Source organism: Primulina tabacum, chromosome 4 (genome assembly GCF_025594145.1).
Source record: "Primulina tabacum isolate GXHZ01 chromosome 4, ASM2559414v2, whole genome shotgun sequence".
Classification (NCBI taxonomy): domain Eukaryota; kingdom Viridiplantae; phylum Streptophyta; class Magnoliopsida; order Lamiales; family Gesneriaceae; genus Primulina; species Primulina tabacum.
Window position 1 is genome coordinate 1,334,223 of NC_134553.1, and position 25,136 is coordinate 1,359,358.

Consider the following 25,136-nt stretch of genomic DNA (forward strand, 5'->3'; position numbering starts at 1 on the left):
CTTCTATGTATTTAAATCCATTACATCAAGGCTAACATTAACCATGTAAGGATATACCGGTTCTAAAATAGTCATCTCATAGGGTGTTTGATGCGAGAGAATCTTATTTATCCTCGACCGTATTCTTGCTGGGTGTGATTCTTCACCGTTTGGGAAGTCTTTTCGAGTTCCTCCTATTTATATATCATAGGATCCCACACTTTTCTCCTTTTGTGGTTCACGAGAAGGTACCATACTAATTACTTCCTTCAATTGTGTTCATTTTCAGATCTATGACTTTGAGGTTTGTAAAAGACTCTGTAATGTCTTGAAGATTCTCTAGACCAATCATTTCTATGAGTGCTATCAAATTATTTTATTCTCCGAGACAGTTTTGATAAAAGTGATCATTTTTCTTCTTCAATGAAAGGTTTTTGCACCACCTTGATCATTCATTTTCCATGTGATAGAGGTTTGGTGTCAAAAGAGGTGGTCACTTTACTCCTGTAAATCTATTACTAGAACTTGATTGTTGTTCTAGATTTTAAATTATTATTTGAATATCTTTAGGCAAAAACTTGTGTGAGACGGTTCTACGGGTCGTATGTTGTGAGACGGATCTCTTATTTGGATCATCCATGAAAAAATATTACTTTTTATTGTGAATATCGGTAGGGTTGACCCGTCTCACGGATAAAGATTCGTGAGACCGTCTCACAAGAGACCTACTATATCCTTTATTGCCCTGTGAATTTCTTCAATTTTATGTGATATATGGTATAATTGATTGTCATAGTTATGTGCTATCTTTTGTATTTATTTAAAGTCTCTAAAGAGTTTAGAGAAATTCATAACTATTTATAGGAATCTATTAATTTAAATCATAAATTTTTCCTAAGATTTTGATACGTTCTTCATCGCTCTTGTTGTCTAACCTTAATTAGATATAATTGTTTCAAATGTTTCAAATTATTAGAATAAATCATATGTGGGGACCCGGACGCTAATCATCATCTTAATCATCTTTGGGATTTAATTATCAATTAAGATAAACAGGGTCTAAAAATTTTTTTCTTTAAAATGCGGAAGGTAATGGAATCAATCTATTATACAAACCAGTATAATAATACAAATCTTGTACAACATGCTTCTAGTTAAAACTAGTCTAAGGTTTAACTACTAGATTTCAAGTATTAAACCAAGTCTACAATAAGTCCGGAATCACCACTCTAACTCATCTTCTCTCATCATCTTCTTGACCCCGATCCTGTCCCACCTGTTGTCATGCACATATACAAAACAAGACAACAGCCGGATACTCCGGTGAGAATAAATCCCAGTATAAAACATGTATACATGCATATACACAATATAAATCATAAAGCATATTATCATGCATAAAATTCATAACGATATGTTTCGTAGTCTAGGAAACCAAATCAAAATAAGCATGCAGTAACAATGGATTCCATAATCTCTGAAATCAAAATAAAATAAGCATGCTACTCAATTCAATTCATATCTTGACTCGACTCGACTCGACTCTAACTCTAGGGATCCCGGTGTGAATAAGGCGTCACTGTCTGTCACCTACCCTCCCAATCGGGGTAACTGTACGTCTTATTCCTAGACTTCGGTCCTGTCTGTATCGAACGTCTACAAATGGATTGAATCTGATCCGAAGCGTCGATACCACCGAACGTCTAGTTTAGCAAGTCTGCCAACGACTCTCCTATTTCAATGCTTGAATATAAATCTATAAACAAGACATAATCATAATCAAATATAAATAATAAATCTAGTATGTGATTTAGGGAAACTCCAACCAAGTCTGATTCGAGTCGTATCTCCCGAATTCACATGAATTATACCTTTGTCTTCCCGGTCTGACGAAGACGAAGTCTTGTATTCCAATCTGTCCATAACCAGTCTGACAATGACAATTGTATAAATACAATATCAGTATATAATTCGATTCAAAACCTGTTCTGATCAATACTCAAATCAGTATATAATCTGATCCATATCTGAACAAGGTACAATCTACTTCATATCAACGATATCATCGAAATCATTACGGAATCTGATCACTCTAAATTAACTGATGTTTCGACGGCATAACAATACAGTTTCGATATCCCCGTCAATCTCAACATCACATATATAATATCAGAATTCATAATCAGTATTAGTACAATTCATAATCTCAATATCTGTACACTTAAGATCAGTAACAACACAACTCTGATATTAAATCCCAATCAATATCTTTCGAAAATCATAACAATTGTATAAACAGTCTATTCTTAAATCTGACTTCAATTATACAATGTCTACTGTAGCAGAAACATCATATCTGATTCATATTCAATTCTGACAATATCATAAATTCAAATCATGTCTAAACGTAACGAAACTTACGTCCAGTTGTAGCCTGCGTCGATAGGAACACAGTACCGAAATCGAATTCAAAATCAGACGGACGGATTTTGTGTAACACTCAAATTCTCACTCGAAAGAAACTTGAAGCATTCCTTAAAATTCTCTCCTCGGCTTCCTTCTTTCTTTTGTTTCAGAGAGGAGTATGTTTGTTCTTTATATATACATACATATACACGTTGCATTCCAAGACACCATGTGGCGAATTTTCATGATGCATGCCGCGCGCATATGCGCGCACAAAGCCGCGCATATGCGCCGGTAGTTCTGCCCGGCATCTTCCGCATTTCTGCCTCTCGCGCATATGCGCCATCTACGTCACGCATATGCGCCAATCATTCTGCCCAATCCGCGCATGTGCGCGCATTCAAGTCACGCATATGCGCCGATTATATTCTTCACACCTAATGTGATTTCTTCTTTCGGCTCTCCCGATCTGATCCGTTACGTCTATAATCATCTTTAAATAAATAAATAAATCATTTCAGATTAATCTCAAATTACAGTAATAAAATCTCGGGCCTTACATCATATAAATAATAAATATCGAACATATTTTCAGAGTAATATATTGAGGAAATCACCTTCTCATTAAATTAGGATCGTTGCTAAATATTTAAGACCAAAATAAATTTCCCCCGTCAAAATCAAATCAGTTTGTAAATGGAACAAAATACACGTCGACCATCTCTCGAACACGTGCTACTCACGTGGTGGCAATCAATCCACCTGTCAAATATCTCTCTCACACACACATACAACAATGCTCTGTTAACACCATTTCGATGATCGAATCGAGTTTAACACGAATTTCCATAATCTTCAACTCGTTTTCTTCTCCACAAACCCTTCGGTTCCGATTTCCGATTTTGTTTCCACAGTTGAAAATTCTCGACGCGGCGATCGACCAGATCAATTTGAAGTGAATATTCTATGGTGAACAAAAAGGTGCCGGAATGGCTCAATAGCTCCCTCTGGTCGGCTCCTCAACCTCCTCTATCGCCGCAGACTTCACAGAACCCTGGCCCCGCGATTGTCGAGGCGCCGGCGGTGGTGGCACGGCCGGAGTCTCCCGGTATTTCTAACACGTCTGCTGCTGCTGTGAAAGAGGAAGATAGGGATCCGCTTGGTGGTAGTCATGGTAATGATGGTGGCTTTTCTTACAATGATGATGAAAATGGAAGTTTTTCAGCTCGTTCAACGGCTTCTTCTTGTGGTGCGGTCGCAGCTTGGCCGCCGTCGCCGCCACTTCCTGTTGCTGAGGATGTTTCCAGGCATGCTCAGCTTTTACAAGAGGTTTTTCTTTCTCCTCCGCCGCCCACCCTTCTCTAACACACTTGCAATAGCAAATGTCTCTGCGTGTTTATCTGTGAATGCGATTTTCAGCCTCAGAGTGAAATTAGAAGATATTTCACTTGCAAATTGATGCTTAAAGATACCTAATTGACTTGTTATGCAGTTACATGGTTAATTATCCTTATTCGGGTGTCAATGGCAATGAATAAAGCGAAAAAGATGCTGACTCAGTCCCTTCCCCTAGCGAACACGCTTAGATTTTGTTAGGGCAGATTAATATCTTGGGACTTGTTGGTAAATGGCTGTAGTTGCTGTTGCCCATGGATTTTGTTGGTGTAACAACTTCATCGTAATAGAAGGGGCTTACCATTAATCTTTTTATATTGCATGCCGTCACTTATAGACTGTTCATACAAGCTTAGCCACGTGGTGATACTATATGTTGGTGTGCGGTCACTCTTTTTCCCTGTGTTTTAAACAAGAAGGAAAATTTCTACAAGGCATTTACTCCTGCTTACGATTTGAACTCTAGTCGGTGATCTCAGGATTATGATATATATGAACATTTGTCTCCTTTGGTTTAAAAAATATATGATTCGTTTTCTTCTTTTTTCAGCATTTCCAGTATTGAAAAAAACCTTTTTGGATAATCTTATCAATCGCATCACTTCTTCCTGTTTATTTTTAACCACTAGTTGTCAAGGAAGATGATAAATATGGGAGAAATACGGAGGCTAGCATCACAAGGGATTCCTGATGGATCTGGGATTCGTCCAACAGTGTGGAAGGTATAAATTTTCATGAACTTCTGAACTTTATACCTTTTTTTAGGAAAAAAATGGCAAAGTTCGCTTTTACAATGCTATCAATAGTGGCACGCCTAATTTAAGAAAAGAAACAATCATTCAATGATGGGTGAAGTTCATAGGCTATTGCAGCTAGTGCTTGAAATATCATATGCATCTGTCGACAATTCTTCCAAGTGATTTAATTTTTAGTCATGGTTTAAAAATTAAACTCTTTATCCGGTAACACTTCGGTATATCTTTTTTGGAAAAGGGACTTGTGGGCCATTAATATAATAATGGAATTGAAGTTGGCTGGTTGACAGTTGCATAACATATCACTTTGATAGTATAAAGTACACATTAGGATGCTAAAATCTGACAGAATTTGCAATATGTTCCGTTGTAATGTATTCTTCTCGAGTACCGTAGCTGCGTTTATCCCTCATTTATTAACCCCGTTTATGTTTTATGATAATGAGCGGTGTGGCTTGTTAAGCATTTCATGAAATATTAGTTATTCAAAGAAATAATTTTGTTGCAAGTGTTAATGTAAACAACAATTATGTGATACTGTCAAAGCAAGAGAGGTTGATTGTGGCAAAAACCTTCTCCTTTGAGAATAATTACTATTTTAAGAATGTGCTGGGAAGTATAAAAGAGCTTATGCGCTCATCTGTTCTTCTTTGATGATATGGATGTAAATATTGTGAATAGATAATGAAACGTGTCTCTATTGATTTCAAAACTTTGAAATAGTTAGATTAATATCTTACCACGTGCGCTTTGCAGCTGTTATTAGGGTATTTACCAACCGATCGCTCGCTTTGGCCTTCGGAACTGGCCAAGAAAAAGTCACAGTATAAGCATTTCAAAGAGGAGTTGTTGATGAATCCTGTATGTTCTTGTGTCCTAAACTCTTCTAGAAATCAGCTATGTTCTACATGATGTTGCCTTGTATACAATATATTTACATGTACTGGACTGTTTACTTGTTATTGCAAGCTTGAGCTGAGTTAATTTAGTTATGTTCTCCTTATGTTAATTCCATCAGAATTTTCACTCCAAAAAATATTAAGTTATGAGTTCCATTCTTTGCTTGCTGCCGCTGTTCAGAGAGTCCGAAACGTTACAAAGCACATAAAATGTTTGGTGCATATTTATAAGTTTTTTCAAACCATGCAGTGCCTTTTTTCCCTCTGCACTACTTCCAATATTTTTGCATCTTCTGAATGTTTCCGTGGCTAGTCAGACGGATATTACCAGGAAGTTGGAAAAATCAAGTCTTGAGAACAATGAACCAGATGGAACTCAGGGCTTCCTCTCAAGATCAGAGATAACTCATGGAGAGCATCCCTTAAGTCTCGGGAAGAGTAGTGTATGGAATAAATTCTTTCAGGTACTGTCTTTCTTTTCAGCAGTGTGGGGATCGTATTGCTGATGTATGGACATCGTGCTACCTTTGTCAACCTTGTAGCAAGCCCTCGTATTGAGCACTTAGTTGTCCATCTTTCATATATTTAGTATCTACCACAAATACAGCATGTAAAGTCAGTAACTAGTATGGTATGGCGTTTGACTCCACTTCTATAATTTGTAGGACACTGAAATAATAGAACAGATTGACCGTGATGTCATGCGTACTCACCCAGATATGCCCTTCTTCTCAGGAGACTCAACTTTTGCTAAATCCAACCAAGTGAAGCATTTGTTTCTCTCAGTCTTTACAGCTCCTAGGGTTGACTAAAAAAAATACATTTATTTCGCTTACATTGTATATTTTACATTCAGGAAGCTTTAAGAAATATATTGATTGTATTTGCAAAGTTGAATCCTGGAATAAGATATGTGCAAGGGATGAATGAAATCTTAGCACCACTATACTATGTGTTCACAAATGACCCAAATGAAGAAAACACGGTAAGATAGGTTTCCCAGTTTCCAATGTTTTCTACTTTTCTGCAAAATGCAATTGATTTAATGTTTTTAATTTAAATAAAAATGTCCAAGTTTTGACTGTTTTGCTGCTTCCATCCAAAATTTCTTTAAAACTTGGTGGTCTTTCAAAGAAAATATGTGTTGTTTTTTCCACTTTGTGTAGTTTGATGTATATGTCAACAGAAAACTTCAGATTTATTAATCTCACTACTACAAGAAACACTAAGTACCTTGAAAATATCTATATTTTTTCCTCGTTCCAAGTATGTAACTTATATAAGTTAAAGATGCAAGGGGTAGAAAGTGGCAAAGCCAAACCTATTTTATTCATAAGAACAAAGGAGTTTAAACTTAATGGAACTGCCTCCATGGTGGATTTTTATCAAATATTCAGTTAAGGTTTGATCGATCTCTTTACTTGATATATATCTTTTCTTAAGATTGAAAGAATATTGAGACTATATCCATAAAAAGTCGAGGCAAAATAGGTATATAGTACAATAAAGCAAAAGTTGTGATATCAACTTCAGATCTTCATCATTTAAAGTTATCAAGTTAATTTGCTTGAGGTAAAAATGATTGATATTTGATTAATTTCTGTATGAATATTTTTACGTTGCTTTTTGGATTTCTTTTTCTTTAATTTTCTTTTGCGACTCCTGCAGGGTTCAGCTGAAGCAGACACTTTCTTCTGTTTTGTGGAGCTATTGAGTGGGTTTCGGGATAATTTTGTTCAGCAACTTGATAACAGTGTTGTGGGGATACGGTCTACCATCACGAGATTATCGCAGCTTCTAAAGGAGCATGATGAAGAATTGTGGCGTCATCTTGAAATGACCACAAAAGTAGGATTACATCCTTTTCTGATGCAACTGTATATTATGTTCTCTCTTTGTTATTGTTCAAGAATGTTTCTGGATTACAGTATGAGGAAGGATGCTGATTTTTTGGGTATCTGAGTTAGAACAACATGATATCTTTAGCCACACAAGAACATGACGGCAAAAGTTGCTCCGATTGGGTTTTTTACGTGTATGCTTTGTTAAAATTATGGTGTTTATCATCGTTGTGTCTACTTCATGGACACATTAAGTTAACCTGTTCAGGGTCTCATACGTAGGATTTTAGGCTTCCTTCTATGGAAGAAACCCTCTCATTTACTGTTGCATATGATCAGATATCTTTCTTGGTATATCCAATTTTTTTTCCTGGAAAAAGACTATTAGAGTGCATATTAAATCTTTGCTACACCAAAAGAAAATAGACTTTGCAAAGCTGTGAGAATAATACGGTTGTCAAGTATAATGCGGTTATTTTTCCTCACGTGGTTGTGTTTGTGACTATTAGAGTGCATATTAAAACTTTGCTACACCAAAAGAAAATAGACTTTGCAAAGCTGTGAGAATAATACGGTTGTCAAGTATAATGCGGTTATTTTTCCTCACGTGGTTGTGTTTGTACTTTCAGGTCAATCCCCAGTTTTATGCATTCAGGTGGATTACGCTACTTTTGACCCAAGAATTTAATTTTGGAGACTGTCTCTTAATTTGGGATGCACTTCTGAGTGACCCTGATGGTCCTCAAGTAAGTTGTTTTTTTGTCAGTTCTTTTGATATCTATGTGTATACATCATCAATTTATATGTGATAATGCATTGAGCATTTGGTTCATTTATTAGTTAAAATTTAAAGAAAAAATTTATGGAATGTCTCGAGAACATTCAAAGAGGGACATCAGACACACCAAGTCATAAAATAGTATCTGATTTACATGGAAGGATGATACTATAATCACGCCATAAGATAATGTTATCCCAGATTTTTTTTCAATAATATTGTAAATATGTTTAAATTTTCCCTTTTATAAATTATTTATGTTTATATTCTTGTTCATTGTTTATACTTTATAATCACACCACTAGTTGTTCCCCTTGCTTTCCTTCCCTGTTTTCTCCTGGCTGAAAGGTCACAAAGTGTGACAAGTAATTGGTTTATCCGTGAGCAATTCAATTTTTGCAGGAAACGTTACTTCGAATTTGTTGTGCGATGCTGATAATTGTCCGGAGGCGTCTACTTGCAGGCGACTTTACTGCTAATCTGAAGCTACTCCAGCACTATCCATCCACAAACATCAGCCACCTTCTTTATGTTGCTAACAAACTGCGTATACATGTGGGTGGATGAATTTGTCAACAGCTGTTTTTTGTAAGTGTTTTTGCTATATTTTTCGTTAGTATCATTTTACATTCTATTTTACTTGCAACATTGCAAGATGTAACTGTGAAATGTAGTGATTTTTAGGAATCATTGGTTTGTTCATGTTGTTGACTGGCCTAGGTTTCTCCGAGCTAGAACTCTCCTAGAATTTGTTCATTTTACCTTCCCTGTTTTCCGAGCGAAGAACTCTCCTAGAATTTCATCATATTTGGTATCACTCGGCAGAATGAAGTGCTTGAATTGAATTGAGGTTGATGTACCCAAGAAGAAAATCATTAAGAGTAAATTATATCCTACAGTTCCAAGAAATAAACTCAACTATAATAGAGCATTAAATTCATCCGGGAACATGGTGTTTTTTGTTATACATGTAATTTGAAGTTTATGTGAATATCGATTTCTCCTTTTCTAAATTTATATACTAAATAAATGGTAGTTGCATTGAGATGTGTAGAGAGATGGGGTGGTTATATTTAAGCTTCCATGATAAAATTGTTTTCTAGATCCAACTTCGAAGAGAGTCCTAAAATCATATGAGATCGAAAAAAAAATTCAACATTTTAAAATTTGTATTTTTATAAAATCTAAAATCAAAGGTGGAAAGCTAGAAGCAATCAACTTTATATGAAGTGACAAAATCATATAGGAGGCCCATATGATGGCCACGTGTAAATCCAAAATAAGATGTAAAAAAGGATTGACATAGGCTGTTCTGTTGTTAACTTTCGCGATAGAGAGCTTGTTTTTTGTTGACCTGTCTTTTCCCACCGTACTTTCAGAAATATACATTTTGTTGTTGGCCATTATCGTATACGAGCTTCTAGTTAAAACTAATTGATTCTATTTAATGAATCTTCAGCTTAGAGACTCAAATTTTCCCGAATAGCAACTTCGCATCAAGTTGGATCTTATTTTATTCCACACATCTGAAAAATGACGACGTAGTGCTCAAACGTTCAGCCAACTTTTAGTAATACATAAGAATGTCACTCTTAATTTTATTATTTTGTGGGTCACGTTGTCAAACCAATTACATCATGCATTACTACAAACTACAGAGGAGGAATATACACAAAGGACAAATAAAATTCTCGAGATAAATTATCCCGTGCCAAAGACATTACAAATAAATTCAGTCGGACAACTTGTCATCACTTTTGCTTTGTCTTTTTTATTTTTTGAAAAATACGTAAAGGTGGTGCTCAGCGTGAGTTTAATCGGTCATTTAACTCGGAGGGAACCAAATGCAACGATTATGGATAGAATGGCTGATGACTATAATTTTTGGTATTTCAACGAACGCAGTAAACTACCATGGACCAAATGTTCACATATGCGGTTCAAATAAATGAGGAAAAATAACACGAGGTCGTTGCATTGTGCACTCAAAGATTGTCGTTATTTTCAGTAATGGGGATTTTATGCCTACTCAACCTCAGAAGCTCCATATCTAAACGTGAAGATACAATTAGTTCAATGGCACTTGACACATTGATGAGCCGGAGGATACCTGATTGGATACATCAAGGAAAAATTTACTACTCCTGGCTCCGGTCAGCATCACGATGCAGCTCTGGAGAGGTGAAAATCGAATATCCTACTTGTCTACTATGGATGTTGAATTCGTTGAGACAGATTCTGTATCGTCCACCACTCCTGTTGTCAACTGACTGTCCAGAATATCCACGACATTATCTGGTGGGCATTTATCAGCTGGATTGGTAGCCAGTATCCGGCAAAAGCACTCGGGCCAAGAATTTGTATAGAATGACTCGGGTGATATCCGTTTGTGTGGTCCACCAAAGTTTGTGTTTTGCATCACCCGTCTAACATCTTCTTCAAAACCTGCTACACGCCCCTTTTCCCGATTAATAAAGATAGGGGCAAGAGATTTTCTATCCGGTTGAATGTTTGTGCGGAAACCATAGTAGAGACGGTGACCGAGTAGATTATTAGCAAAGTTGCTTGGGCCATCATATGTTGGCATGAAAATGTCTGAGAGCAGACAAACCATATAATCTACAGCAGAACCCAAAACGCCATTTGTATTCTTGGCCAGTTCGCCAGTGGAATCTACTGTCTTGTGATTCTCAAGGCGAGGGAACAAAGATCGAAAAGGTTTCATGAATCGCTCACCCCCAAATAGGTCCCCTGATGCAATGTATATCGTAGTAGAGTTATCAAACCCCATTGCTCGTAAGACCAGACCCACCTGCAGGATGTCAAAGTATCATGTTAGCACATTGAACAACGATCAGCGTGGCATTTTTTTATTTTGACTGATTATGTTCTGATGACAACGGATAAGATTTGGGGACAAAGGAATCTAACATCATGGACGATGTCAGTGAATGATATATGTCATATAACGACCAACTTCAAGAAAAAATCTGTCTCAATTTCATTCATTTCTAAATAGCTCATACTCAATCTGACATGGATCCTTCATTTTGGCAGCAACTACTGCGAAATTATTGCTTAGTCCATCAATGAGAGACATATACTGGTAACCTTCACTGCTATCGAAAATCAAGTAACCTGGTATATAGGGCATGCATCACATCTATCTATGATTAACCTCTTTCAGACTTTACCAATTGTCAGCGTGTTTTCTCGTTATTTGGTAGACCACATCACTGTTGTTGATGTTATGCTAGAAACGGCAAGCTTAAGGGCAATTACCTAACTATATGCCACCAATCTCCCATCGATTGTCATACGAGGGGAAAGGAGGCATGTCTTCTCAAACAAAAAGAAGACCAAATGCACCATGAAAATTCTGGATAGCAACAAAGAACAATTGAGAATAAAGGTAAAGTATGCACAAACAATTTTGTCACTGGAACGGCTTATCAAACAAAATTAACTTCAAACGACAAAGCAAACTGCGGATGGTAATAAACTACACTAAATATCGCAAAGCCCAACTCTGCAGAATGCAATTTTCAGAGGGATAGTAAAAATGTTAATTTTTGTTTTCTAGCGAACAATTATTGTTATTTTATGAATACTATGCAAAACTAAATTTCATATTCATTTTCAAGAGGAAAGTCAAAGTTGCAGTTACTTTTTAAGAAAGTCAGCACCAATGCAATAGAATTTGTACTTCAAGAAATTACAGAGAAAGCAAGATATGATCCACATTTACTATCACAATAAAGGAGATGAAAAAGAGGAAACATAAGCTTCAATGACTACGTGAAAATGTACGAAAAAAATTAGTAACAAATATCAGAAAAAATACCTCTTCTGGAGTTAAAGGGCACTTTCCAATTGCCCTTCTTTCACTGTAAATAAGTTTCTTTGGTGCAAAATTTTCATTCCGATATTTCTTTAAAAAAATTTGTTCCTCTGCAGTGAAGATATCAAAGCACCTGAAAAAGGGCTAATCAAATATGACAACTTCAAATGCAATAAAAGAATAGAGTAGTTCAAGCATGTCAATACAAGGGGTAAAGATTCACCCAGCAAATGCAAGCATATCCATCTCAAAGCGAAGATGTATAGCCATGAAGTGACCTTGTGCACGAAGTCTGTTCACTATTGAGTTACTAAGCTCCATAATGTGGGGCTTAAATCTTAATGCATGATAGTTCACTCGACACCTTAATCGTTGATACTCAGGGCAATCAATCTCTTCAGCCATGCGATGAGAGAAAGGGGTAAGATAAATAGCACCATGCTGCTTCATCTTCTCTAAAGCAACTGTCGTGTACCAACTGATGGGAGCATCTCTATCAGGCCGCAGCTGAGCCAAAAAGACATTTTTTGTCAAGATGGTATCTTAATTTATATCAACTTAAAACTTTGCGGTCATGCATGTCTTCACCTGAAAAGCTTTTATCTTCTTGATCTTCCCATTTTTACGGATTTCTGGAATACTTTCAACAATGTTTACATCATACCTCAACGACTTGATAAAATGCTCGACATCATAGACACCATGAAATCCACTACAAAGAAAAACAATATGACATTATGACTCGGCTGCACACATGAGTTAATGTAAATATTTTTACTGGACCAGATAAATAAATTGCTGCTACGACCCATGCGCTGAATTGCGTTCAGGTGTGCTGCACTTGCTTAGACTCGGAGTTTAGTAAACGGACCCTAAACCTATGACATTACAGCCTGAAAGGTGGACCTGGAAAAAATCCAGATTGGGGGTGGAAAATGATCGTACGTTGTGCTTGAAAAGTAATATTGGTTTTTTTCAGGCAGTTGTTAGGTTTCACCAATAGGTCATATTAATGATAGGACTGTTGCTGGTTAATATATAATGCGAGACAGGAAACAACTAGTTTGTTACAAAGTTTTGAGATGTCACTGGTGTTAAGTATGCAAATACGAGAGTGTTGCAGGTGGTTCAAGTCTTGTTCATGGAACCATTGAAACAATTAGAGCATGAGAGATTTGCTACCGTGAATTTGAACTTTAGCATGCAGAGACTCTAAATCAAAATTTCCATGCTATAAAGAAGGGAAAATCTTAACCGACAATAAGCCATGTATACCATCCATTCATCACTACTCAGCATAACATGATGCAATCAACATGTAGAACGCTTCCATAGCAATATCAGGCAACTTGAAACCTTGGACACCAAGAATATCACCACATAATAAGCATCAGAACAACGTCTAAACGATAAGCCCACCAAACTCCAGAAGCAGGGGTCAGTAAATGTTCCTGTCCTAATATTCCATTTGAGATATTAATCCCCTCAATTGATAGTTACTTTAATGTTCGAATTTACACCACCTCATACATTCATATCTGTTATTAAATCTACAGAAATTCAAAATGAGTTCACAACACAACTATCTACCCTATTATTAAACATAAAAAGAAAAGGTTGAACTTTTGTGGAAGTACGCACCTGTCATCATGCCAAAAAGAATTTGCGTCAAGTTCAGGCAGAACAAGTGTGGCATTCATAATTCGAGCAGCAAGAACAGCATTACAGATCTAGCATAATACACAAACTCCATGGAGTCATATGCTGTTCACAAATTCTATGCCACCAATCACCATATAAGTAGCAATGTTGGCTTCTTTAATCATGAGTCAAAGTGACAAGATTTTTGAAATGTTTCTCATCTTCACATATAAGACATGACATGTATTTAATAAACAGATTAAATAAAATCAGTGCAAGTAAAAACCAATTAATATTTGGATGTAGCACAAATGAATGTTGACTGGTGACTGGGGACACAAAACCAATGTCTACTTCCACAATTATTTTACAACGATATAATATAGATGGTGTCACCTCAGAGTGAAGAAATGCAGGAAAGGAGTAAAAAGGTGACCCTCATGCTACTGGCCACCAGATCAGAAAAAAATTGACCTAAGGATGAGGTTCTTGAATTAAAAGATGCAAGGAATTTAGAAATTATGATTGAAACATGACAAGAAGCTAGAGTGTCACATCATTCTAGCCCATGGTTTCTGTGAATAGAAGATTATAACTGCTGTTTCATTACTATATTGGTAGCATACCGCGCTTCTTTGCTGATTGAGGCCACCATTACAGCGAACTCGCAAATAACCATTTGTTTCTGCTGGAGGAGCTGCACATGCATACATATGTACAACCATAATCATAAATCCTGATACTTTGCGCATATAAACTCTTTATGATCAGCCTTAACATTAGTCTATTGAATAGATTGGAGGAACTGGGATTTTAAAATGAAACACGGCTGGAAACAAAAGTGACAATTCAATAAAAACTAGTTTCTAAAGAAGGACTGGTAATCTATAGGGTACGAACTCTAATCTAAGTAAAAGACCTACGAGGCCAATGAGATCGTGGAGCAGAAGATGGTCTCCATCCACCGGAAGCAGCTGTATCCCAAAGTGTATCCACATCAATCTGCCATACAAGACAAGCACGGCAAGCATAACAAATATAAGTGTATCTCTATTAACTTCCTAAGGTTTCTTAAGAAAATAGTAGTGAGCACGATAATCTCGATAGTACTAACAAAATAAGAAAGTCATAAGCAGAGATGCAGCAGTCATAGTCATATAGACATCTCATATGTCTTCACCTTGAACCCTTCCACGACAAGAGACAAAACTACGTAAGTAAAACGAGTTCTACCCATGAGTTGTTACGACTTAGGCCACTTGGCTACATTCCCGATCTTAATAGAAGAGTGATAAATGTCCTGAAGGTTAAAGCTCTCTTCGACCCTTGGACAAAGAAAAGGACGATAAAAACTACTTTCAGCCATGGTGTCCTTTGTGGGAGAAATATAGTGAAACTATACACAGGAGAGTGACAACTTGTAGTTGTGGTGGTCTTGTGGATAATGGTAGAAAAAAATATAATTTTTGTCACAAAAGAAAACACAAAGAAGCTGTTATCATGAATATAATTCTGAAAGGTACTGAAGGATCACACAACTAACCTTTCAACTAATCAAATTTCATGATATTGTCAATTTGATACATCACTGTCAAAGCACTGACACACACCACACTATCTAGTTTCTAACACCTTTCCATTTTCCTTTTCATGTCCCAAGATAAACTAGAGTCCGAAGGAAAAAAGTTTGTTAAGCTTTGTTTAGATTCAGTATTTTCAGAGGAAAGAGAGAGAAAAAATATAGCAGAATCAATAGTAAGAAATTTCACTGCATTTTCCTTTCCAGTGAATCCTATCTCAGATTTTAAGATATTGTCATCGTGGTTTAGGATGAAAAAATGAAAAACAAATATATATACTAGTAGCACATACATACCATACATCATTTTATACAAATATGTTATTCTCCTCTCCCTCCAAACCAAAAAATATTCAAAAAAATTATTCCTGTTTCCAAACTAAAATTGTAGAGTGAATCTTCACTTGCAACGAAAAAGTGATTATCAAACACCTCTATACTTCAGCAGAACTTTCTAGAGTAAACACAACGTTATTATTGCATAAGCTACAATTGTAGAGTGAATCTTCACTTGCAACGAAAAAGCAACAATCAGAACACTTCAGCAGCAACCACAACTAACCGAGCTTTCCCAATCGAAACATTATATGCGCAATACGCAAAATATTCAAAAAATTTAAAAACAATAACGACCTCGGATCGAGATACGGCTCGATTGCTACTCCTGGTAGCGGATAAAAGAGAGAGAGTGCAGATCACAAGTACAATTACAGCAAATGATAGTCTGCCAAACATGCCTCTAACTCCAGATTGCTTCTGCTGGTGCCTATGCACCGGTCTACTGTAATCAGCCAAAAAAAAAAAGCATCAGCAGATCCGACTCCAAAGTTTAAAAGCACAAAATTAAGCGGATAAAATTAATCAAACTTCATAATCTCACACTTATATTCCGAAAATTTACCTTCTCATCGTCGGGGTTCAATGAGTATGATCCAAACTTTCCGAAGTTTAGCAATATTCTTCGTAGAACAGTACCGTTCGTGTGAAACAGTGAGTGTACGTGAGAAAGGGCGCTGCAGAGGAGAGACCGAAATGAAGAAATGGGTTTCATTTCTTTTTTTATACTCAAGATTATTGTCCTCAAATTTATTTATTTTTATTATTTTTTGAATATTCCTCGAATATGATATTTGCGTAAATATCAATTATTATATTTTAAATCCTGCAAATTGATAAAAAAAATTGAAAAAAAAAAAACCATTGCTTGGTTTATCTGAGAACGAGATATAACTTTTCGAAAAACCAAGTCTTTTTATATTTCTGTTTGCAATATCTAAAACAAGTGATATATTGTATGTTTTAAGGAAATTACCTGGTTTTGGGCAATTACATTTCAACTCTTCTTGATTTTTAATATTAATCAATATTTAATCTCGTATGTTCGATAACAAATTTCACCAGGACCAAGAGTGACAGCATCAACCAAATTAGCCACTCATGTAGAATTCAAACTACAACACTGTACAATATTACATGTAATCCTCAAACATCATCAAAATACTTGTCTTCAGCATCTTGAGTAGCGACTTTCGTCCAGTGATCGTCCAAACTCTCATCCTCATCAATTTTCAAGTAATCCAAATGCCCGGAATCTGCCCCAGATAAAAACTTCTGCTGCATTATCTGTGTAAACTGCTCCATTCGATCGCTCATTGCAAGTTCCGTCTCTTCATTCTTGCAAACAAATGGGATCAAAATGAGATCAAACGGGTGACAAGAGACTCAGATGTATCATGATGCACTAGGGCCCAATATTCAAATATTTTGCTGGGGAAAGGTCGATATGAGCAGGAAAAAGATTCATCAACCCAAACATTGAAGCATACTTTGTTTCATGATCAGGCCATAGATTATGTAAAAATAGAAACAAAAAAACACATACAGAACTACAATAAATTGATCCCCGAAAAGAAAGCAGAGAGTAAATCCAAGTGTGATATATGTACATGTTAGAACACAACTACTTTTGTATCGAGCAACGCAACGAGAAAGAAGAAGGTGGGAAACATAGGCTAAGTTTATTTACATTTTGGGGAAACATTTTTATTCTCATGAAAGGGAAAAACAATCCACTCTCAGCTTACTTCGATTCATTTTCTCCCTACACATTTCTACGTGCAATCATTATTTCAATTTCACTAGTACAACTCTAAAATCAACTCAATATTATATAATAACTTAACTCAATATACAAGCCACTAAAAATGCATAACCTAACATATTCTTACACTACACCAGCCCAAAACCAAACATTCATAGCTGCCACCTTATTAAAAAAAACACGTTGAAAAAATTTCCTTGAAACACCCAATGACACATTGAAGCATTACTGTATCTGCACACAAAATATTGAAGTATCTCTCTGAAAAAATTGATAAGTATGAGAAGATAAAATGATAGCAACATTGCATAATTCATTGTTAAATAGATTAAGAGCAAGTAGAAAAACTGATAATAATAAAGCACAGTGACAAGCCCAATAAACAAAATCTTGACCTCAAATATCTGTTGGCTCCTACTAGAAAGGCCAACTTTCATGTCCTCTCCTCCCTTCTCAGTCACCCCCTTCGCAACTTTTGGGTTACTTTCATTCTCTTCTTCTTCTTCTTCCTCCTCCTCCTCCTCTTCCACCTCTTCTTGCGTTTCCGGTTCATTCCCTATCCAGTCGCTTTGAGCCACACCCAACCTTTGTTGCTCCCCTCGAATTTTCTCCACTAATATAGCCTCTTCTGATCTTCTCATAAGAGTCTCAGACCACCGTTCCCCAGGTCTCGCCATGCTTCTTCCACTCAGATCCTGAAACTTTCCCACATACTCATGATGCAAATACGGTTCTCTTTCCCTCATAGAATCCTCCGAAAAATAATGTCCATCCATGATTAACTTATCCATGTATGCCAGCCTCCTATTCTTAACTTTCACGCACTTGGACTTCTTTTCCTCCTCTGTCGGACTCACAACACTTCGTAGGCGATTTAAATGCCAATTGATTTCATAGTCGTCTTTCAACAAATCAAACTCATCAAGCTCCGCGAGTGATAACTTAGATCCATAACGCTCTAATTCATCCAAAAAAGTACAAAATTAGAAATTTTCAGATGAGGGGAAAGGCGTGTGTACGTGTATTACAGCTATCTACATCAAAGTCCACGAAGATTAAAGAATGAATGTAACTAAAACAGATGCAAATTATAGTTCTCTAGTTGCGCTGCTGATTCAACTCAACGCTAATCAAATTTTCAGTATACACATCAGTCGGCAGTTCACCAAATCAACTATTCAAAATATAATAATTAAACAATCATTCTGTTCGATGCACCTTTCTACTAATCATAATCTAAAGCCAACAACGCCACCACGATTCCCCACAAGTTTATGCATAAAGTTCGAATATTTTCCGTATGTGCCAATCTGTAAATCCATAAATGAAGTTAAAAAGGTAAAAACAAAACATCCAGAAAATGGTGGCAAGTAGGTACCCAAGAACACGGCGGCGTCGCGAGAGAGGAGGTCGAGGAGGAGGGACTTGCGGTAGGAGGGGTCGGCGACAGCGGAGGATTGTACCTTGCGAGGATAGTACAAGTCGTCAATTAGCGACAATCTCTCTGCTATGCTTTCACCGGCTTCCCTGCTTACTGTAGCAGTGCCCGATTTTCCCATCTCCGAGATTTCGAATTCTCGAGGAACCACTTCACCGCATAATAATTTGAGAAAATTTCTAACTGATAACTCTTTGGGTACGCGAGCATTCCATTTTCGAGAATAAATAGTAATACGCAAACGACACATTTCTGTGATTTAGTTTTAATTTTGGGGCAACTTATTTTTAAATTTTTAAATGTAAATATTAATGTGTTTTCTTTCTGTTATAAACTTTATGCATCCACTTGTCTTTTATGTAAATATTATATTAATGTATGTAAATTCTTTTATATCGGATAAAAAAATAAGATTTTGAGTATAAAATTAAAACAATTATATTAATATCAATACTTGCCACACTAGTTTGGAACTCAAATATCATATATCGATATCAGATCTGACAGATTTGCTACTCAAATATCAAATTTAGTACTATTTTTTCAATGTTTTCTACCGATTTTCATATGAGAAAATACATAAATTATTAATATCAGTATTTATTATACTTGTTTGAGCACTCGAAAAATTATATATTAGTACCGGATTTGAAAGTATTTTATACTAAAATATCATATATTTGTATTACATTTCAATTTTTGTATAAATTTTCATCCGATAAAAGATATGACTCATTAACATCAATACTTATTATATATGTTTGGGTACTCAAAATCAGATATTAATATCACATCTAAAACATTTTGATATTCGTAGAGATAGTCTCGGCCCATTCTCGACAGTTCGAGATAATTCTAGGGATGACAACAGGTCCGGCTTGAGGCGAGTTTGACCAAAGTCGGACCCGCCACGCCTTCCTTTAGACCCGTCTCGGAAATTCGATAGGTCCAATCTGGGTTGGACCCGTCGAAAATAGATAATTTAATATTTATTTAATAAAAATTTAAAAATTAACAAATCACTTAATTTATATGTACAAATTTATATTAATAATATCCGCGACAAAAAAATATTATCACAAATTAAAATATATCGACTTATATTTGATTAATAATCAAAAAAATTTGTAATGATATATTTTTATATATTTAAATAATTTCAATGCAAAAATTTTATAAACTATAATTATAGTTAAGTTATTAGTTATTTAATCTAAAAAATATTTATATCATAATAATAAATATACATATATATTTTATATTTTAAATATGTATGCATATTTTAGTGGAGAAACCAAACGTGAGATCCCCTTCGGACTCGCTTTTAGACTCGTTAGGTCGGGTCTAAACCCGCCCCGGCTAATAAACCCGACTCCGTATTAGCTGGGGTGGGTTAGACACGGGGGCCGGGTTTATATCCGACCCATTGTATTCCCTAGATAATTCATATCCAATATCCAGGTAGCCTCGAGAAGTTATCTTAATGGTTAGGGTTTATTAGGAGTTCACCTTATTCACCCGGATCCATCTGGTCATCCAGGAACCTACCGTGGACTTCGTTTACCAAGATTTGTTGAGAGCTCTTCCGGGAGCTCGGCCCAGCCGACCTCCCATGCCTCCATAATCTCATCGGTTAGCAAGGCGGCAAGGTCTTATCAAACCTCCCAGCACATATCATCGCAACGATTGAGAAAGTCTTGGCCGGGTTCCCATTCAAAACATGGATAGGCTCACTACACAGCAAACGAAGGCCTCACAGGAGTTCCAATCATATATATCAATATGTCATCCACAAAGATAAAGCTCATGGAGATTTAATCTAACATTATCTAAGGTTATGAGAATCCAGAGTCCAACAAAGGAATGATTCCAACATATTTAGAATTTTACAAGGATCAGAAGTTTAATTGTCAAAGAACTCTACTCACGTAGTAATTATTCACCTATAAATACCAAGTTATGGTAATTGTTAATTCATTTATTCTGATCACACACAACACTCTCTTTATTTTCTTGTTTTCTGACTTGAGCGTCGGAGAGGCTACGCCGGAAAAACTTTCTGATCCCTTCTAACGTTCTTGTTTGTGCTTCCAACCGAACGTATGACTCGAGCTTCCCAAACGAGATCTGATCTCCCTGCAAGCCTTGCAATTTTCATCAACATCAATTGGCGCCGTCTATGAGAAACCTTAAGCAAACACGTAGAAATGTGGGGACGAAGAGGATGAAGAACATGTCCTAATGACAATCAAGGAAGAGCTGTGAGGAGGAAATCGGGAGGTTGAGAAGACAAGTTGGAGGAAATTAGGAGGTTGGGAAGACAAGTTGGAGGTCGAACTCCGCCGTTGGACAGGGAGAGCTCACTCTCCCCAGAAGTATTAATTGAAGACCTCCCACTTAGTTTTCGTCAGCTGACCATTAAGGATTACTACAAGAGTACATGTTACGGCCCAGCCCACTTGTGATATTGTACGCTTTTGTCCGAGGGCCTCACGGTTTTAAAACGCGTCACAAAGGGTTGCTACACTTTCATTTAAATGCCCTCAGGCCAAAGCGGACAATATCACAAGTGGACTGGGCCGTGACATTTGGTATCAGAGCGAGGTTTGAGCCAGTGTGTGGACGCCGCACGATATGACGCGTTTTAAAACCGTGAGGCCTCGAGCCAAAGCGGACAATATCACAAGTGGGCTGGGCCGTGTCAGTACAGATCCAAAAGAACATTTGGGGAGGTTCAACAATGCCATCCTCCTGCATAGATACTCGAATGAGATAAAGTGTCGAGTCTTCCTCACACCTTGGTGGGTTCGACTCAAAGATGATTCGATCTGTTGCCACCCCACTCTATTAGAAACTTTCGGGAATTCAACGTCGTCTTTATGAACATATACACCACAAGTAAAAAATATTTGAAGACTAAGCAAAGTGAGACAAAGTCGCTAAGGGAATTCATCAAGCGATTTAACAGCGCGGCCCTGGACGTGCCGGTTGTCACTACCAAGACACTAGTAAATGTCTTTAAGCAAGGCCTCCGGGGAGGTTAATTTTTCAATTCTTTGGTATAAAAAAACCCTCGCAGTTATGATGAACTCCTGAACTGAGCTGAGAAATACGTGAACCTTGAAGATGCACAGGAGCAAATACGGACGGATGTTAGGTCAAGAGATAAGATAATGAAATAAAAGGTAGAGCCATGTAGGATGAGGCCGAGAGAGAGAGTCGAAGAACGTGGCCGAGGTGCGAGACCGTTTCCTTATGCACTCTTAAATATGAGTTTGGAAAGAGACATGACAATATGTGATGAAATAAGAAAATTGGAGCACTCGAGACAAGCCAAGAGAGGCCTGCATTTACCCCCAGCAAATTCCATCAACATGACCAAACCACTAATTTTTGCCAAAGAGTAGAGAAAGAAGTGCAAAAAATCACGCAGAGAGATCCACATATAAAGTACCTCTTGACTCGAGTCAAGTCGAGTCGAGGGACAATATCAAGCTAATAAGAGAGGTCAAAGACCTCCACGCGCAAATAAGAGGACACCATCTCGAGAAACCAAAAACAGTTGAGACATACATCTAACAAAATATCAAGGCAATCGACCTGGAATTCCAAACTAAAAGCGATATTATAACCTGCTTGAAGTCCATCTCCGACGTTTTCGTTTGGTCCGCACAAGAACTTCGAAGGATCGAGCCTCAGAATACCATATGCTCCCTGAAACTCGATATGACTAACAAATAAAGAGACTTTGACTCTGAAAAAGTGAGTCAAATAATAAAGGAGCGGATCCTTTTCCCAACTCGGTTCTTTCCCATCTTGGTTGTCGAATATCGCACACAACCATGTCACTCCTCCGGCGACCGCTGTCCAAAATTCTTTTTCTCCGCCACTTTTCGACCGCCCCTATCGCCGCTGCTACCACCTCCGAAACCCCATCCTCCCATAGGAACCACCACGAGTTCCTTCCTCCAGCCACCTACATAAACTCTTGGAAACCCCCTCGAAACCCTAAGGAGGCAGCCGTGCAACTGGCCTTCCTACGCCGCGATTACGCTCGTAAGGTGAAGCAAATGAGGAAGGTCTACATCGAGGAAATGGAGTTGCAGAGAGTTGAAAAATTGCGCAAGGACGAGGCTCGAAAGGAGGCTTTGAGGATCGCCAATGAGGAGAGGAAGGCAGCAAAGGATGCCAAAAAGAAGGCCGAAGCCATTGAGAGACAAGCTGCCGAAGAAGAGTTCCGGCAATTGCTGGTTTGTGAATTTGCTTTTTCTTCCCTGGGAGTTGTTTACATTTTGTGTTCGACGGCGGTTTACGTTTTCAATTTTTCGTTCACTGCTGTTCTTTTTTACAAAAACAGTATGCCTATGTGGTGTTCTATTAGTGCGTGCAACTGACTAATTGTGCAAACATAGCTAGAACTTTTGTGCGGAGCCTAAGAGATCAGCGATGCAGGAATTCTCATTTTTTTGTAACTTATTGTCTTATCCCATATAAAAATTTATGTTATGGTGTTTGTTCAGTATTATCTGGAATTTTAGTTCATGCCAGAAAATGATGAACTAAATTAGGGCATGAACTAAAATTAGTGAAGCATATAAGATTTTTCTATGCTATACACGTTATAGAATAGGTGAATGGTGTTTTTTGTTAGATCATGTGGGTGCTACACGGCGTGGAGGCCCTTATAGATATCAAATTATCCAATAATATCGCATATTGATTTGTATCCTATGTTGTGGCGTTAATTCGTTAATTCACTTCCCATATGGCATCTAGAGTCTGGTGGTTTGCTTTTTTTCACTTCCCATGTGGCATCAAGAGCGTGGTTGTTTGCTTTTACCTGCTTCAAAATCAATTCGTCGCTGCTTTGTTTTTGACTCATTTAACATAGTATGTACTGTGTCTAACTCAAAATTTCCAACTTGTGACTTGTGCTGTTTTAGTTTTTTTCATGTCATGTTACCACGAATTCATGCCTGGATGGATGATAATCTCACACTAGTACATTCGTACGAGTGATATGAACAATAATAAACCTTATGAACTTTAGTCTTCTTTAATATGATGCTGGTCTTAAACACACACTGTCATCTGACTGCTGAGTTCATATTATCATTTAGTTGAACACAGTTGTATATCTAAGAGGATTAAATAATTGACTGTGTGATATTATGTGAGCAAATACCCTTTGATTGGGTTGAATTCAGTGAAGCACTGCTTAATCAGAAGATAAAAATAGAAACAAATAAAACATAATAAAATGGTTGAATCCCTGGTATTTATGCTGCTGTAACATTGGTGCAATTATGTTAACCGGCATACTCAAGAACCTTGAAAGAAGGCATTGTTTTTTCTTTTGTCTTAATAAATGAGGAACCCTCCATGGTTTGGTGTAAAATGATATAATTTTTCATGCAACTGAGTAACAAAGTTTATGCTTGGTCATGTTATTCAAAAGAATACTTTGATCTTTAATTCTGCTTTTTCATTGCTGATATTTTACTGTTCTACAGTCGTACACTTATTTGTTCCTGTGTATTATTTGCTGATATGCTTGGCATTTTCCCCTTCTTTATTCGTTCGAGGTTGATAATAATTCAATGTATTGTTTGGAGCTGATTGTGTTTGACATTCCACGCAGTTTCTCTTGTACTAGGTGAAGCCCATCCATGCAGAATATGGGGACAGTGGCCCTTCAATTTTATCATTGTGTTACATAACTCTGGAATAAGTTAGCACAAACGTGTTGTGCTTGATGTCTTCTACTGTTGTGATTGTTGCAGGCGAAAGAAAGATTAGAGAAACTAGAGTATTGGAGAATGCGAGAACAGAAAATAGAGGAAAGGAAGAAAGAAAAGAAAGAGCTAGTGCGTAGAAAAAGTTCTATGTGGATTGAGGAAGCCGACTTGGTGAAGACATCACTGGACTCCGTGGCCATCATTTCCTCTACTCTGTGATATCTCTTAAAAAACTGGTTGCACTAGTAAGAATTGTTGATCTTGTAGGAGGCTTTGTGCTTTTTTGACCATCTACCCGACTGGTTCAGATACGGACTATGAAAATTTTAGACTTTGGTTATCTTGCATCGTGAATTTGTATTGAATTGTTCGGGGACAATTCTCTTCCGTATTATTGGAGCAAATAAAGACGCAATCATGCGAAATACCATTCTATGTGATTCTTCAAAGGTTTTTATGATTACATTTGAGTTGGTATCATACTTTTATACTGATTATTAAAACCACGGTTGTTAAGTGATCCACAGGGCTCCAATTATTGATAGCAAATGAACGAAAAGGTTTAGCTCGAAAAAGTAAAAATACTTGGAGGAATAAATTTTGATAATATGATATTTAAAACAATACAACCACATTATTTTATACTTCCATTCGTATTTTAAATTTAGTAATTGATTTTGAAATTATTTAAAATAATATTTCATTTATACTTTTGTTTTATTTATTTATAAATTATAATTAATCA

General features: G+C 36.8%; 4 protein-coding genes across 5 annotated transcripts; 2 read left to right on the forward strand and 2 right to left on the reverse strand.

Moving 5' to 3' along the window:
- Nucleotides 1–3,168: 3,168 nt before the first annotated feature.
- Nucleotides 3,169–8,944, forward strand: LOC142542215 (uncharacterized). Its single transcript, XM_075648723.1, has 9 exons — nucleotides 3,169–3,714; nucleotides 4,410–4,502; nucleotides 5,292–5,396; nucleotides 5,752–5,898; nucleotides 6,100–6,198; nucleotides 6,291–6,419; nucleotides 7,103–7,282; nucleotides 7,905–8,021; nucleotides 8,456–8,944. Exons 1-9 carry the CDS (start codon nucleotides 3,352–3,354, stop codon nucleotides 8,618–8,620), a joined length of 1,398 nt encoding a protein of 465 aa, XP_075504838.1. The 5' UTR covers nucleotides 3,169–3,351; the 3' UTR covers nucleotides 8,621–8,944.
- A 783-nt stretch (nucleotides 8,945–9,727) lies between these two features.
- On the reverse strand, nucleotides 9,728–16,176 carry LOC142542214 (O-fucosyltransferase 1). 2 transcript variants are annotated; one of them, XM_075648721.1, is made up of 9 exons: nucleotides 16,016–16,176; nucleotides 15,748–15,895; nucleotides 14,459–14,537; nucleotides 14,162–14,232; nucleotides 13,536–13,624; nucleotides 12,483–12,606; nucleotides 12,118–12,401; nucleotides 11,898–12,027; nucleotides 9,728–10,865 (listed from the first exon to the last, which is right to left on the reverse strand). In XM_075648721.1, exons 1-9 carry the CDS (start codon nucleotides 16,021–16,023, stop codon nucleotides 10,251–10,253), a joined length of 1,548 nt encoding a protein of 515 aa, XP_075504836.1. In that variant the 5' UTR covers nucleotides 16,024–16,176; the 3' UTR covers nucleotides 9,728–10,250. The 2 variants fall into 2 exon arrangements, with proteins under 2 accessions (XP_075504836.1, XP_075504837.1); XM_075648722.1 differs by having other exon boundaries at nucleotides 15,748–15,892; nucleotides 16,016–16,174.
- Nucleotides 16,177–16,452: 276 nt separating this feature from the next.
- LOC142542216 (uncharacterized) lies at nucleotides 16,453–18,855 on the reverse strand. Its single transcript, XM_075648724.1, has 3 exons — nucleotides 18,594–18,855; nucleotides 17,611–18,173; nucleotides 16,453–16,788 (listed from the first exon to the last, which is right to left on the reverse strand). The coding sequence occupies exons 1-3, from the start codon at nucleotides 18,772–18,774 to the stop codon at nucleotides 16,597–16,599; spliced, it is 936 nt and encodes a 311-aa protein (XP_075504839.1). The 5' UTR covers nucleotides 18,775–18,855; the 3' UTR covers nucleotides 16,453–16,596.
- Nucleotides 18,856–22,396: 3,541 nt separating this feature from the next.
- Nucleotides 22,397–24,816, forward strand: LOC142542217 (uncharacterized). The gene is made up of 2 exons (XM_075648725.1): nucleotides 22,397–22,903; nucleotides 24,437–24,816. The coding sequence occupies exons 1-2, from the start codon at nucleotides 22,496–22,498 to the stop codon at nucleotides 24,608–24,610; spliced, it is 582 nt and encodes a 193-aa protein (XP_075504840.1). The 5' UTR covers nucleotides 22,397–22,495; the 3' UTR covers nucleotides 24,611–24,816.
- The last annotated feature ends 320 nt before the right edge of the window (nucleotides 24,817–25,136 follow it).

Coding starts and splice junctions, on each gene's coding strand:
- LOC142542215 (XM_075648723.1), top strand. CDS start 3,352: ATGGTGAACAAAAAGGTGCCGGAATGGCTCAATAGCTCCCTCTGGTCG. Junction 5,899..6,099: donor TATGGAATAAATTCTTTCAG/GTACTGTCTTTC, acceptor TATAATTTGTAG/GACACTGAAATAATAGAACA. Junction 6,420..7,102: donor ACCCAAATGAAGAAAACACG/GTAAGATAGGTT, acceptor CGACTCCTGCAG/GGTTCAGCTGAAGCAGACAC.
- LOC142542217 (XM_075648725.1), top strand. CDS start 22,496: ATGTCACTCCTCCGGCGACCGCTGTCCAAAATTCTTTTTCTCCGCCAC. Junction 22,904..24,436: donor AAGAGTTCCGGCAATTGCTG/GTTTGTGAATTT, acceptor TGATTGTTGCAG/GCGAAAGAAAGATTAGAGAA.
- LOC142542214 (XM_075648721.1), bottom strand. Junction 13,625..14,161: donor TCAATCAGCAAAGAAGCGCG/GTATGCTACCAA, acceptor GTATTATGCTAG/ATCTGTAATGCTGTTCTTGC. Junction 12,607..13,535: donor TCTTTTTGGCATGATGACAG/GTGCGTACTTCC, acceptor TTTTCTTTGTAG/TGGATTTCATGGTGTCTATG.
- LOC142542216 (XM_075648724.1), bottom strand. CDS start 18,774: ATGGGAAAATCGGGCACTGCTACAGTAAGCAGGGAAGCCGGTGAAAGC. Junction 18,174..18,593: donor CGACGCCGCCGTGTTCTTGG/GTACCTACTTGC, acceptor TGGATGAATTAG/AGCGTTATGGATCTAAGTTA. Junction 16,789..17,610: donor GGAGCCAACAGATATTTGAG/GTCAAGATTTTG, acceptor TTTGTTTGCAAG/AATGAAGAGACGGAACTTGC.